This window comes from Nomia melanderi, chromosome 6, assembly GCF_051020985.1.
Source record: "Nomia melanderi isolate GNS246 chromosome 6, iyNomMela1, whole genome shotgun sequence".
NCBI classification, from domain to species: domain Eukaryota; kingdom Metazoa; phylum Arthropoda; class Insecta; order Hymenoptera; family Halictidae; genus Nomia; species Nomia melanderi.
This window is the reverse complement of record NC_135004.1, coordinates 1967498-1983761: the sequence shown is the minus strand read 5'-3', so window position 1 is coordinate 1983761 and position 16264 is coordinate 1967498. Positions and strand designations below refer to the sequence as shown.

Sequence of the window (16264 nt, the reverse complement as noted above, 5' to 3'; positions counted from 1 at the left end):
ATCCGGACCGCGATTTTTTCATCGCGCGGACAAACTGCAGGCTTCTGAATCACTGCACCGTTAACACGACCTCGATAACGATTATGGACACGGTGATTAATCACTCGAATCGATCGATGCGTAACAGCCGCGCGCGGCTCGCGTCCTGCTCCGGTCGAAGTCGGGTAGAAACCGAGCGCGTGAGAGAGGGAGAGAATGAGATGGAAAGAGAGAGAGCGAACCGTTTCGGAACGTCTAACGAGATCATTGAACGGAGGAAGAGAGAAAGAAAGGAAAGGCAGGAAGGAAACGGCGACTTGAACGTCTCTGGGAGGGGCATAAAAATATTAACCGTACCCTTTGACGCGCGTCGGCGAATCGAAACACTCCGGGAGATTAAAAAATATGGAGAAACACAATCTCGCGAAGAGAGCGTGTTTGGTCGAAATGGGACAACGACCGGTGCAAGGAACGGGGCGGAACAGCGCAGCGCGTGCGCGACCGAGAGACCAACCACCGACTGCAACACGCGAAATTCATTTTTCCGCCCTCCCCGGACGGAGTCGCACGATATTTTTCGAAACTGCGACTCCTCAGGTACGCTCTCAAGATCCACGAGTCTTGCCTCCGGCTCAGATGAACTTCTCCTGGAACGGGAACCGTTGTTTTTATTCGATTATTCCAAGAATCTTATACTTCTTAGGTGCCATGCGGTAGCAGGTTTCCATTAAAAGATGTTTTAGGTCGGAACTACGTTAGCTCGCTTGTTGGTTATTTTTATAATTAATGGGAATAGTGAATCGTGAGTGTTACTTTCGAATGTGGGAAGATGTTCGAATCAAATGGTCAAAGAAATTTCGAAGGCAAATTTTACTTGATTGGATTATACTGTATTGCACTATTGCTCCTTCTATTCAACTTTACACCGTATCCCGTATGCCCCAATACTCATTTATATCTTTTTCTGTATCCTAGTCAAGTTAAACGACGTTAACACTGGAGCTACCAAACAGGTCCAAATGACTCATTACCGATTTCTCTTCTGCAGTTATTGTTTTTTATTTTGCGAACAACGAGATCACTTTATTCGGTGATTTCTGAACGAATATAATATGCGTTTTCAATAAACGCGAAGAAAGAATGACCGGAGCGTCCAAATTACTTGATAACAATTACAAAAAGAAAACTGAATGAAAACGTTTAGTAACACGAGCAACTAAGTAATAGTATAACTTAAGAACTATGATACCTAATCAATACTATTTTCCTTTGTTATGATACGATAAGTAACATTATACCAGACACACTAAATTCTTGTCAACGTATTAACCTTTTCCTTTGAGCAAAGACTTCGAGCTTCGATATCTAAAACCGAAAATTGAATTTTCTGAAAAGGAACGTTACAAGTTACAGAATCTTGCCCGCAAAGAGTTCGTAGAAAATTATCGACCGTTAAGGGTTAATAATTATTCGTTCCCATCTGTTAGGTAGTTCACAAATGGAAAGTTCGAAGTATGAAGGTTCGAATGTTTACCGGTCCCGAATCGATCCGATTTCTCGGTTGCGTAGGAACGATGCTAGAAGCAGGGGAACGTAGACGGGAGTTTCGGGGGCGAGCCCGCGTGCAAAATCGGCGGTAAACGCTGCGCACATTGCTGAAGAGCAACGAGACATTACTTTCACCTCAGAAATGATGTAATTCTATTTATCGTTTATCGGCCGGCGCGTGCCGTTCGCCGCAGCCAGTTCCCCGGGCCGACCGGAATCGTTCGGCTCGCTGAAATTCCAGCCGAGCCCCGAACTCCGCCGTGATTCCGGCCTCTTTCCACGATCTCTGGCCGATTTCCAGGATTTTTCCAATCTCAAGACTCGCTGTGAGCCAACCGACTCTCGCGCTTTATCGATTTTTCATTTGCCTCTCCGGATTCCTTTCGGATCGGTACCGTTACGTCTCTCCACGTTCGCATGAGTCACCGAAATTTTTGTGCTCGACTGCTCTCCGAGTTCGATCGACCCGTGGAATCCGGTTTTAGGATTCGGCGACAGAACCGTGAGTCGTGGGACGGAGCGAGAAAGAAACAACAGCTTGTCTAGGGGAAATCTGATCAGATTTCAGACTGCGAATGCTTAACCCCTTGCTCTATGGTATGTTTGTCAAATATGAAAGGTACATCTACTTTGTTGTGAATAACTTATTGGATTAATTGTTCACGTTTAAATCGTAGCGGAAGGATTAATATTGATTCAGTGTGTCGTTCATACCATTGTTAAAATACTGAATCGTATCGAGATCAGTAGAAATTAAGGTGTACCACAATCGAGAGAAAGAGAATTTTGTTTGTATACATGTTGGTTTGCATTATAAGAAATCCTTACCTGGATACACTATCCATCCTTAAACACTGTGCATGGAAGAGATAAACAGAGGGAGACTACATGTATCTGAGAAGCAGAGAAAGAGAGAGCGAGAGTCAGAGACGGAGAGATAAAAACAGGTTTATCGAATCGTAGTAAAACAGGAATGCACCGAGCTTGTGTGACAGAACGCGGCCCGCGTGTGGGACGTTTCTAACCCTTAGCACTCCAGCTAACTTCGTAATCTATTAGCAAGTCGAAGCCATTTTTATATTACCCCAGGCGGAAATTGATAAACGTTATATTATAACATTTCCTACACGGGAAATCGTCGAACCCGGAAATTCAAAAAATTATGAAACGTTGTGTGTAAGTACAGTAAATGAAGCCTGATACATTGCAATTTTTTTTTGTGCCGAATTTCACTTGAAAGGGGCGAAACTATTATCCCGTACCGAAAATGCAATTTCTCTTTCCTATGGATTATCTTATCAGTGTGAAAAATGCGTTGTTCTTTCACGTTTATAAAACTGCAAAATAAAATGTTATAGCCGTGAAAAAACAATGTACAGGAAGAAAACCACGGGAAAGAAAAATTGCATCTTTTTCAAGGGATGGTTTCACCCCTTCGAAGTGAAATTCAACACGAAAAAAATGCAATGTATTAGGCTTGACTGACTGTACTTAAACACGAAGTTTCATAATTTTTTGAATTTTCGGGTTCGTTGACTTTCCTTGTTAGATTCATTATTTTCTTTCTTAGGAAACTCTCGCGTGTGATAGATACAATAATCTTAGAGTGGCTTTTTCAAGTTCGTTCATTCAGATATTTGATACTATGAATAATCCCACAGTGAAGCTTACAAAGTGCAAAGAGTTAAAGATATAACCGGTGAGCCGAGGAGCAAAAGAAACATCGTCGCGATCTCTCGAATCCCTCTTCATGAATCGAAACTCACGTTCCGCGGATTCACGCGAAGCCGGCCGCTCGCGAGCGTGACCGATTTGTTTCGAGCCTCGGAATATTATTGATTTCCGGCTGGAACTTCGGCTGAACGCGTTTCCCGTGAATCCCGGAGCAATTAGAGAGGGGATTGAAACTTTCTTGTAGATCTCGGTCTCATTGTTGCGATCTACATCACGGTTGTTCCGGGATCGCACGCGTTGGTCCGTTAACACGTTGATCGGTGATCACCGATGACTGCAAAAATGCTCGAGGACAATTACACGGAAACTGATGTCGAATGGGAATATTCAATACGACGAGTAACTAAGTAATAGTGTAACTCAAGAACTATGATACCAAACACATGAAGCGTAACCAGATGTCTTAAGCGTTTTACGTAACATTTATTCTTTCGTAGCAAAAATAAATAGGACAATTATTAATTGTTTGGCATCATAATTTTCATATTACACTGTTGTCAACTTACTTAGGCTATTAAACATTTTTATTCGACATCAGTTACGCTACATATCATAATTACTTTCTGGCAATTCAGAAGTGGTCAATGGTGATTGACATGGCATTTAATATGTTAACCTTTTCATTAGAATAGTCGATTCATAGCCGAGACATCTTGTTATCACTGATGTACGTACGAAGCTATCGTAGTGATGAGATATCTCGTCCGTAGCATCGTTTCTTCGACATCGTGAAACCGAGATATCTCGTCCATTGTAGTGAAAGGGTTAATAACCGATTCCAATACCATTTGTCTTCGTTAGGAAAGAACAAGTAATATTATAGAAAACGCTGAAAATTCTCGTGGCGGTCAACGTGTCAACGGCGGGCCAACCGATCGTCGTTCTTCAGAGGAGCAACGACATCCCGCTGTTTACAGCTGGCCGTTTACGTTAAATACCTTCCGGGGTTATCGTTAACCCTAGAACGTCCGACGCGGCAGGGTTCGTCGAACCTGCGAGTCGTGAAACTTCGAATGGGAGCTGGTTTTCTTCGCCTCGAAAATTCTTCAGGACATTCCTCACGTGTCTGTGCCTCGCTCGCGCGGGATGATAAATTGTTTTCGAAGAATTCTCACTGCGAGAAGGATGGCTTTCCTACATTTTTCCCGAGGGATTTCTGACTCGCGGGTTTGACATCCTTCGGAGTCCTAGAATTATCCTTGCCGCCATCTTTCCGTGAATTATCCGACCAGACGTTTTTATCTCGCTCTTTGTTTCTCTTTCTTTTTTTTCTTTCAACTCGATCGCGTCCCGACTCCTTCGAATACGCTTTTGCGTTTGAAGAAAAGTAGAAGGTTAGTAATACAGCTGTTTCTCGTTCCTCATCAATGTTTCAAAGGTATAACTCTACCGGAGGCTCTACACGTATTAAGTTTATACGGGTTTCGCTCACGATAGAGTGGAAGACGCTATTTGTCACGCAATTCTGAGGAAATTTTCGTCTGTCTGTGGAAAAATTTCAAATATCGCTGTATAATCTTCGTCTCCGAGAAACATTTCCACCGAATAAATTTGATCAATCTGCAGCGTGATTCTGAGACGACGCGGCAGTCAGAGTGTTGTAAATATACAATATTCCACGATATCCTTTGTACATGCAGAATGAAATAAAATCGAGCCCAGAACGGAATCTGTATCTGGAGGGACACAAAAGGAACGGGTTTTTTTCTGTCCCAGAAATCCTCCAATTTTCCATACGCCGATCGTATCGCGGCTGTTTACGAGTCGAACCTCTGAGAATATATCGCGTTGCCCATAAACGTGAGACCAATCCGACTCGCTTGTTTTTCGAGCAATCGTATCGCATTCGCCTGCATCGCTATGTGCGCGCGCCGAAACGGATTGAATGAGTGGGAGAGAAAGGAGGAATACGAGTGTGCGAGAGAGATGTATAGAAAATAGCCGCAACGACGTATATCGCGTGGATATCGCGCGTACACAGGGTGCAAGGACGAGAGGTCGCGTAGATCGTTCACGAATGTTGATCAATGAGAAAACCCGACGACCATATGTACTGAGACGTCAGAAGAAGTCCTTACTTGTAGGGGTCAGCCGGCTGTAGGGACAAGGTGCTCACGGAAGAAACGGCGACGCACGATTCCGTAAACACACGATCATTAAGTTGCCTCATTTGCAAGTCGCTTAACTCTTCATTCGTCGGAATCTTTTCAAATTTTACGACCGAATCGCTTGATCAGTGCTAAACCTTTTAGCTACCGCGGGACTGGCCGCGAACCTATACCTCTGTACAATGAGGTCTGACGCAGACTGCGTGTAATGCCTTACTGAGATTTGAGACTGGTAGCGTTCTCCACGGTGCAATTACGTTAGATTAGGCAACAACGTGCACATTTATCGATGACAGAGAATGGCTATAATGGCGTGCCGTTGAGAAAAATGACACACGCAAAAGCTTCAATAATAGCATATAGTAGCTAAAAGGTTAATACTGGAAACGAAAACTGTTCACCTTGGACAGCATCCGACACACCTGAACCGAACGTTGAACGATCCTAAACATTTCAATTACTCGCGCGATGGTTCGACCGGTACGCTGTCCACGGTTTCATCCGATTCTTTTTCGTTCACGGAGTTAACACTTTGACTGTCACGCGTCACTCAAATTCGAGTGACAGCATTTCGTCCGTCAACTTAAAAGTTAAGTTTCTTCGTGACGTATCGAACGAACCGAATTTTGTTGGATGTATTACATATAGAAAGGACAATAGAACAATCGTTACGAAGAATCTTGACTCTTTAGATACCGATTGATTAAGAAAACCGTTTCAATCGTATTTCCGGAGTTTCGGCGAGTGTTCATTTGGCAGTCAACGTGTTAATCGCTGTTCATCGGATCGTTCCTCTGCAAACGGATTCTATCGTGTCGCGATCCGCGCAACTGGGTATATTCACACCTTGTCCCTGTACCCGTCGGCCGGCCGTTGCTCCGCCGATCCCTTGAGTACCGGCATTACTGCATACGAACGAATGTGGACCTGCCTGCTTAGGTCGCCTCGGCGAGCAGTTCGGTGGGCGCCAGCCCCACGGGATCATCCGGGGTACTGGAGACCCCGCTCTCCGTGAAGAGTGCCGGCGCCAGCCCACCGCAGTCCAGCGGGAAACACCTGCGCATTAGCCTGGGGAATCAGTTCAGGGCGGGCGGCTCGCTGCCGAACGTAAACAACAACGCGAATTGCGAGAACGACGCGAAAGAGCACGCATCGCAGCACGCCGCCGCTACCCACTCGATCGACTTTAAGGTACTGGCCCAATCTAAACGAAGATCTAGCTCACTGTTTACTTAGCTGTTTCTACAATTTTCGTTCTTTTGTTGCGCACCTCCTTCCTCCCGCCCACCGCACGCCCCCTTCGTTCACGCACCCCTCTGCCGCCCTCTTTTCCCACGCTTCCGTACGCGGCTGGCGAACGGGACAACCCCGGAGGGCGACCAGTGATGGATATTTCGTTCGAGTAATGGATATAGCAGCGGTTCTCAACTTGGCCGCGCGCTAGAAATATCGGGGGTACGTCACCACGGCATGGAACGCTTGTAATCTTGCTTCATCCGCGCGTACATGCTTGTACGAACCACTTAACTATTTGACATTTACGTTGGATTGATGGGACGTGGTGTTGAGGTTTGTTGATTCGTTTGAATTCGAGGATAAGTGCGATTTATTTTCTCCGTGTAAACGGGAGCTGACTGTCGAGAGGATTTGATGGTAAACATGTTGATAGTCGAGTGGGATCGAGACTAACAGTCGACTTCAAGTTTGCGCGTTGTGCACTGGGGAAATTTACGCGTTAAGGGGTTAATGTTCTATTTTTCTGTAGGTAGACAGAGCATAGACGTTTAAGAATTACTGAGATAGGGAATCGGACCGACGAATACGAATTTTATTCGAATAGCATTGCGAACGGATAAGCAATCGAATGAGAATTTGTTCGAATCGAAATTTGTCCGAACGAGAACTGATTTCTTCGAGTATGGATGTAATTTGTACGAGAACTCAATAAACTAAGAATTACTTCGAATAATCGTTGAGTTGATAGACGTAACAATTTTGTTGGGCACAAGGAGTATCTCGGATAATCTCGCGGATCTATGGACTGCGAATATTTACCGAGCGTAGAAGTCTTTTAACGATTCTCCGAAATGTATAGTTTAACGATTTAATATTAATCAGTTGCGTCCTGAAATGAATTATGTTACGGAAATTAGGAGCGAAATACATGAAATCAAAATCTGAGTGAACATTATCGAACATTCTATTTTGTTGAGTTGTAAGCAATTGTATTGTTCACGCGTGAAATCCATAGTCTGATAATCGGGTTAGGATTCGATGAAATATGCGTTAAAGAGAGCAGCACGGTAATGCAATCTAGATTGTTCAGTATCTCGCTGCACGCGGAATCGATACGCTCTTCCGGAAACGATGATAATTTATCACTCCGAAATAATGGAACGGAGAAACGGAAATATCGTGGTTGAAAAAGCATTAGCGCTTCGCTGGTCAATACACTGACACCGTGCATTTAGAAATGACGCGTTATAAGAATGGTAAAGGAAAATCCATTCACGAATGCTGAAACTTTATGCATTGATATTGCTTCATTATCTAGGGAGAACGTTAATGCTTGAACCATAAGACTTCTATTACTTTCTCTCCCCCCCCCCCCCCCTCGGTCGCTCTTTGTTTTTAACATTTTTCCAGTGGTCGATCGATTTATGTAAATTCGCTTTTGGCGAGCCTCAAACGTTTCTCTCTATTCTTACTTTAAACGATTCGTTGCTCCGCGACTGTTCCACTGTATTACGTTAATTCTCGAGAATGTTCGGTCATTCGTATAATCCTTTGTGGAACGAAGTTCCTAAACAAATTGTGTCCCTATTAAAAATGAGAACAGACAGATTAGTTATTTTCTATCGATTCTAATTCTACTTTGTTTTTCATATAGAATAATTTCTTTTGTCTATAACGGTACAATTTTGGAGTTCTTTGATTCATTCTTTTTTGTATAATATTCGAACTTTTTGAAGCTTTTACTATTCCCAGCAGATGGTATTTAGTCAAATCATTAAATGGAATTATTAGACCACGCGCGCGTGCGCGCGCAGGAGCATCTGACATTCCGTAGAATAAAAAGTTTAATAAAGTTTAACGAGGATACTGTTTTATGTGCAACCCGATACAACTTCTTAACAGAGTACGCAATTTTTTGTTCCACTCAAATGGCTGCAAATGAATTCATGCATTCCCATGCTCGGGTACGTTTCTACGTCTAATGATCATTGCGCAAATGATTTGCATACGTGTTAAAGATAGAGTACACATGTTGTATATATACCGCATAGTCGATTGTGCTTTATCGAAGTAATTATAAAAGAAAATCGTGTGAACGGAATCGCGCGGAATTAATACAGTTTTCTATTTTTTAATCGTGAGGAACGAATAAGTACATAGTGAGAGTGAACTTTTCTTGCTTTAGATTTCACATGGAAACAGAGCTATTATTCTTCTGCTTCACGAATGTTCTAATTTTTTTTTCCTTACTCATCGTTTATTGCTTTTGGGTAGTACTTTGCTGTCGCGTCTGCGCGTCGAGTGTTGCTTATACTGTAACTTTCAGAAAAGCGAATTTCTGCACTTTAACACGTAATTTTTCATTTTTAAATTGTTCAACTAAGTATTTCATTTTTCATTCAAAATTGGTAAACTGTCGTGAACGTATAATCATCCAATTTCCAACTGATCCAACAGAGAAATTATCGCACCACCGCGCATGAAACTGCCGATTGTAGTGTTACATAAAGCATTGTTCAAATTTAAGGTCAGGTGTGAAAGTTATCTAAAGTTGAAAGTTTGAAAGGTGAACGATGCAAACGGAGAACTCTGCAATTACGAAATACAAAACTATAGTTTGCAACTGTGGTAGAACTTCATGAAATATGTGTATCGAGGAAAAGAACTGATTAATATTCTATTTTCTCCATTTTTACTTGCTCCTTGAAGTGTTCGTTTGCATTAAAACCTGAGTGGACTTCAAACTGGTAAATATGTTAGTTCAGGATTGATAAACGGCATCGTATTAAGTACATGGGCGAAAGAAAAGTAAAGAAATCAAAAAGATCCATGAAAACCTGCGTCGCGGATATCTGTCTGTATATTGAAAGAAAAATGACGTTAATGGGTATATCAAATTCCACTCCATTTTATCGTATTCGTCGCATCTTTCAATAACCATTTCTTACGTAATCCGGAGTTCGTGCAACTCCTTCGGAAGTCAGTAGTTCGTTCGCGATGCAGCTGCGAGGAGAGCTTTGCTTGGGATTTCTTTGAGAAAAGAACGCCGACGTTCACCGCGGATGCATTTGCGACTCAACCGGCAAGACGATCGTAATTACTTTGATAAAATTGATGAAGTTTACGATAAAGCGCCGCTTCCGTTCCCAGTTTCCCATTGGAAACGGAAGTTTCATGCGCGCCCTTCCAATATTACGTTCATTTTATACAAGGTGGTTTGTCGTTCACGACACACAAGGAATACAGTTGAATCCTCGCCGAGTAACTAATGAAATGTCGAGATTCAAAATTGTTAGGGTGTAAAACTTCGCTTTTCTGAAACTTACAGTACAAGTAACGCTTGACGCACAGACGCAACAGCAAAGTAGTATCCAACAGCAATGAATATTCAAATTTGGTTTTGCTATGATTCTCTAGAATAACGGGATTCATTTTTCGAGGAAAGAATCAAATACATATTCACTTTATTGTCAGGCATTGTTAGACCTTCATCTAATTACACTTGCATCGAAAAAAGAGAAATGATTTTCTTTTCTGTACGTTTCAATTGCACGAAGTGTCGCAGCCCACCGATATCTTAACCATTCACATGCTGAATGTACTTCAGCGTGTTTCGTTTGTGTTAGAATGTTTTGACTTCAAATAAAACGTTTCACTTGAAAATTTCTGTTGTCGTTATCATCAGTTCTTTGCTATTTTGGTGAAAATATCACTTTAGGTTCTTGTAGCAATGAAAGCATAGGAGTGTCAGGTATTTTCTCAATCAGTTCTCTATTAATTCGAGATGCATAGAGTTAAAGTCCAGTTTATACTATTCCAATATGTCGACTCTCGTCTGCCGAAGTACCGTGTCGAGCTACGTGTCAGCTGCTGTGAATCATATGAAACATTTGTTAGCTTTCTGAAATGACATCGCGACGAAATCAAGTCTCGGCACTGAATTAATTGATCCACGGTGATCCGCGTGATACTCGGATCCCAACGGTCGCCTTCGTTGCTATTTCCACGTATTCGGTCGATTGCACCGCTATCTTCGATCCTTGATACGGGCCGATATCGTTCCACCTTGTGCTACTTCAACTTTCGACGAAAGAATTCTCTCGCGTTAGAAACTTGCTCGGAATTCGAGTGATATCGAAATTATACAGGTTAACGAGAAAAGATCTTCAAAGATTAGGATTTCTACTGAGAGCAGAGTAAAATGTTTCAGTAATTCGCCAGGTAATTTTACAGCGTAGTTATCTGTTAGACTTCAGACTGTTAACCTTTGTCCTTCTGGAAGAATTCTATCGATTATCAAAGATATTATTTTACCAAGTGCTTATTTCATTATACACGTGGAAATTGTGGATTGAACTACTGTTGAGACTTTCGACCTTTGTCCTTCTGAAAGAATTCTATCAATTGTCAAAGGTATTTAACTAAGTGCTTATTTATCGATACACTTGGAAATTCTTTCAATATCCTGCCATTCGATTATTTTCATCATCGCAAAATCTATCTAGCATGCGTTGCAGGACAACGCATTTGGGAAAAAAGGGATACCGGAATAATTTTTTGGAAACAGCACAGGTTACAAGCCCGGAAGCCTCAAGAGCAATGACTAGAACGGCGAGCTGTGAAAGCTCTGGGTCTCTGATATTAAAATCCCCTCGTTGCCGCCGCGATCAATTGCGGGGAACGTTATGGGGGGATCTCTACTTGTTGCGAGTTCGCGTTCGAAGCGTGAGTCATGACTGGAGGCAACGTACGGGCCGCCGATCGCGTGCCTCCTTTCATTAAAACCCGACTATTTCCAGTCGTCGTGTAAAAATAGACGTTTCAAGATTTTTCTCCGTGCGCGGGACGCGCTGCTCCTTTCGATTTCTCGACATCCGCGGTCCCGAATCCTACTGCCTGCCGACGTACACGTTCATGAAATTCGCGAGATCGACGAAGAGAACAGACCACGTTCGACACAGTTGCGGAGTACACACTTAATTTGTCTGGCTGAGCAGTGTGGATGGAGTCCAGGAAGGAACGGATTCCAGAGCCTATTAATTGTTTCCTGTTCTTACTCATGGTACACTTTTCCCTTTACCTTTATTATATTTCTCTTTATTTCTTTTGGTTTTATTCTATTCAATTATCTGTATATCTGTCCATTCGTGCAATATTTTCCCTCTGCTCACGTATATTTATAATGTTTTTTTACTTGTGTAATGTTTCTTTCCTCTTAACGTTTATTTTCGTAACTTTATTTTCTAATTGCATACGTCCTCTTATCCCCCCTTTTTATTTACTAACATATTCAGTCTTTCTTATATATTTACTTTCCTTTGACTCTTACACACAACAACACTCCTTCGTTTATGTTGACACCCTTTTACCTCTGTACTCACGTTACAACACGTCTACTCTCTCTTTATATCTCCGTTATCCACTCTGATTTTCCTTCCCTTTCCAACTAATATCCGTTTACAGTCATCTAACTCCGCCGCTGTCCAACAAATTGCTCAACAGAATCTCTCTCTCAGTAGTTGTCTCCGTTTCCATTGCCGCGTGTATTTAACCCGTGCGCCGAATCGCCAAAATTCCATGCCAACACAATCCTCAGCTCAGTTTTTCTTTTTGCTGTGATCTTATGTTTTTCTGCACGATCACGCATGACACAACGTTTACGTAGGAGTAGTAGTCTCTGGTGTAAGCGAGAAAGGAATGCTGCCTTCTCGACATTCTCAGAAAAGTTTGCAACGGAATGTCGGAGGTGGAACAGGAGAGCAAGGATCGGAACATGAGATTTTTGCCTTGTTTAGGTTTACTTGACACTAATGGAGGCCAAAGGGAAAGAAGGAGAGACACGGATTGGTGAAAATAGAGAGGAAGGAGGAGGAGGAGTTACAGCGTCTAATTTTCTGGGTCTCCTGAGAGGACTCATCCATAATTTGTTTAAAGAGTCAGTAATTCTAAAACAAGAGACACAATATGATTATAATAGTACACCACCCAGTTTTTTAGAGACGCAGTAAGGTTGAAAAAATTTTTACTCGATTGTTTTTCCTTCATTCGAAGCAAACACCGATAATGCTGCTTTTTATTTATCTGAACTGGGGACTCTCTCATCTTGTCAAACAGACCAAAGACTATCCAGCAGACCCAGCTCTTAGATGCTAGGACATTAGGCAAGTGGTTAAGGACAGTATATATGCTAATAAGCGAGGGACCGAGCAAAAGCAAGAAAGTCGGTGCCCCGTAGCCCTCTGGCGGCGAGGGTTAGAAGCATCACTCGCATCTATCGTTGTCCGTGGCGTCTCCTTTCGAGCCGGCCTGCCGCGAACACTATCCAACGTGACGATCCGATGCAATTTGAATATTAACGAGCAAACCGGAATTCGGATTAGAGTCCGATCAAATCTCCAGCATCATCGAAACCGTTCCCAAATTATTTCGAACACGCTCTTTTCTGTTCGATGACCGTTATTTATGTAATTCGTTTTTTGCACGACGGTGAAAGTTGGAAAATTTCGGCGCAAGTTTTCCGCGGCGCACGATCGCTTTAGGTTGTACAAACGACTCTGCTCGCAGCCTCGGAATATTTTTAACCCTTCCACAGTGTAACAAATTGACGAAAAATATCGTACTTAGTTTTCCACAGGAATCGTTTGTCCCCATGAAATTTAGAGGCGAATGGCGCGGTTCGAGCGATTTATATACAACAAGCTTCATTGATCGCGTTTTCTATGTAATTATGTTTCTTGGGATTCGCCATGCCGCGAAATTCTGAGAAACCTCGTCGTTTATTGATTCACTTGGGTTATTCATCGATTCGGAATCTATCGTATAATCATTGTACTTGGATAAACATTACTTTGCGCTGGAGATGCAACAGAGATTCTGGAACTAACGAATTCTACCGACAGTGGCAGAGAATTTTAGTTGTCGGTTGACTTTGATGATCATTCCATACATATTTCAAATATCAACGAGGCAGTGCAACGGGAATTGAAACTGTTCATTTTACTTCGAACGTAGAAAGATTAAACAATTCGTTGTCTCTTTTGGACACCGTTGTCAGAAGGTTGAACAACAATGTAAATATTGGATTGAAGATTAAAAAGGGTTCTGGGTTTTATCGGTTGCGGTCTCGGTTTTATAACTGTTATTGTGTTGGTCCTGCATCAGCTTCTACAAACAGATGATATTGGATATCGGATAGGGACCAGTATTAAATCAATAATGCACCAATTACAGATTCGTTTGTGAATTTCGAATTTTGACGTTTCTCGTTGGTCACTATTACTTCGTTCTGACTGAGACGCACGATTAATGTATTATCGATTACGTTTGAATTCGATTTCGCGCGATGCGAGGTAAAATAAATTTCAGCAGCGGAAGGAATTGTCTTGCAGATTGCAGTTTCCTTTCGATTTAAAACTGTCTCAGTCAGTCGATTAAACTTATAAGCGAACAACGTTAAGCTCCGGTCCAAATTAATGCATTCCTTGATCGTTGGTCTCCAAATCTGGAGCAAATCGAATTGGAACGGAAGGTGAATACATTTTCTTACGCATTGTCTGCCGTACGAAGAACCGAACCGGAAGTTGGAATTATAGAACTTATATAGAACTGTCATAGAACCCGTATACAGGGTGTTCACGCACATAGTCAACGTATTTTCTTGTAAACGATAAATACGCGACAAAAAGAAAATACCTTACTCAGTGTATAAACATTAACAAATACAACTGATTGTAAATGAAAACTAAGCCGAATGAAAGAATTAAAAGTTATGTTAATTTTTCTAGAAATTATGCCGACATGAAAATTTGACAAAGAAGTATTTAAATTTATTTTTTCTTTATACTTATCATTCGCGAGAGAAACACTGGTTAATAACTGCGTGAACACAGTAAAACTAGTGCAAAATCAATACAACAACAGTTTGTATGAAACCACGATGCAAATCGGTTTAAACCAGCGTCATTTTACACCAACAGTCGTTGTATTATCATTTTGATGCTTCGTAACTGTCATATTTTGATCATATTTTATTCTACGTTTCAGACTTCTTTTTTTACGTAAACTCACACCCTCCAGGAAACTTTCATTCACAGGACACCCTGTACATCAGTTATTTTCGGAACCGTGTCAACCTCAGCGATCGAGTCGCGTGATCCTGTTCGATCGTGAAAAAATTGAGGCAACAGTCGGTTTTGTCGCATGGGGAACGACGGATCCTCGTCGACGCCCAACCGGACTTCCCCCAGTGAATTAGCATATTATCTACCAGCAGTTATTGAACGGTTTATTGAAGACTGACACTACAGCCACCAGATGAAAACGACCCGCGCCAGATCTCCTTTTCCACAATTATTCGAAAAAACCAATATGCTTCTCTAAGAAAACTGATTTAATAATTCACAGATCAAAACACAAACTAATCAAAATCTCGACAACTCATGGTTTTCACAGAAAAGTTGAGAACATTCGAATCGATTACTGGGTAGTAAACAGTAAGCCTATGGAATGCGTTGATGCGGCGCATATTGAATTTTAAAAAAGTTATATAACAGCCCCAAATGAACATCAACTCCTCTAAGAACAATCATGAATCAGCGAATCGCGCCGAGTAACACAATGCAATTACCACTCGAGGGCTATCTTTCGAAGGAAATTAGCTGATCGCTATTTAATAGAAGATTGTAAGTGATTGAAAAGTCTATTAATAGCTGTCCGGCGGATAAGGTGTTAAGACTACCGGCCGGCGCGCTGAGTCGCCTCAACAGCTACCGAACAACGGATTGCGTAAGAGGCGTGCGTCGCGCGTCGACCGGCCGGCCGCCGAGTCATTATAAAATTATCTTGAACGACCGAGAATACCACTTTTCATTCTGGCGCGTGGGATTTCGCGTATCATTTCGGCCCGGGATGGGGCCAGGGGGGTTCCAGGACGCGAGGGACCCGCGTAAACATGTAATCTGGCCGGATCGAGCCCGGACTACTCGCGAATTAGATTGTCACGGAAATTATAGCGTCGATGGGTCGCGAATCGTGCGCCGCGTCGAACTGGCCGGATTTACGTAACACGGCTCGCCACGAGACACGCGGTTATTAACGCTCGCTTTTCCAAATAAATCGGCCGCGACTAATCCTCCGAACTCGTGTACGAGCATTTCGATCGGTCTAGCTCGACGGTTTTCCTGGAATAAAGTTAGGGGTTGCGTTCGCAGAGCAGAGGTGATAAGTTTTGTAGAATATAGATTCGATCGTCTTCTGATCAAGTGAAAAGCAGTATCGATAATGAATTTTAGGAAAATTCAGTGTTGGCTGTTGGTCGGGTTAGTTAGGTTGTAACTTGAAACTGTTTCAGACCGAAGTCTCGTAAGAATTCTAATAGTTTGTCTTTTTGTATCTTGTATTAAATAGATATCCTAGGTCTAGTATCTGAAATGCGTATTTTCGGTGTTAACCCCTCGTCCTATGATTTCTTTCACAATTGCTTGATAACATTACTGAATTCGTAATAATTTAGTAGAGAAAGAAAAGAATTTTGTAGTTATTCTGTGTCTGCGTCTACTCTGCGAGTTAAAGATCCATAATAGACTAATAATATTTAATTTATGTTACAAGTCAATAAATGACATTTAGACCTGTCGAATTTAGTTTGAAATTTCCATCAC

General features: G+C 42.1%; 1 protein-coding gene across 6 annotated transcripts in view; it reads left to right on the top strand.

The window, feature by feature from the left end:
* Crtc (CREB-regulated transcription coactivator) overlaps nt 1-16264 on the top strand; it is a 102071-nt gene that overhangs the window by 8851 nt on the left and 76956 nt on the right. For 5 of the 6 annotated variants that reach the window (XM_076368360.1, XM_076368357.1, XM_031977771.2 and 2 more), the window contains exon 2: nt 6309-6560. The exons of the other annotated variant lie outside the window; for it this stretch is intronic. In XM_076368360.1, coding sequence (XP_076224475.1) covers nt 6309-6560 — 252 coding nt within the window. The remainder of the gene's footprint in view (nt 1-6308; nt 6561-16264) is intronic. 6 annotated transcript variants of the gene reach the window in all.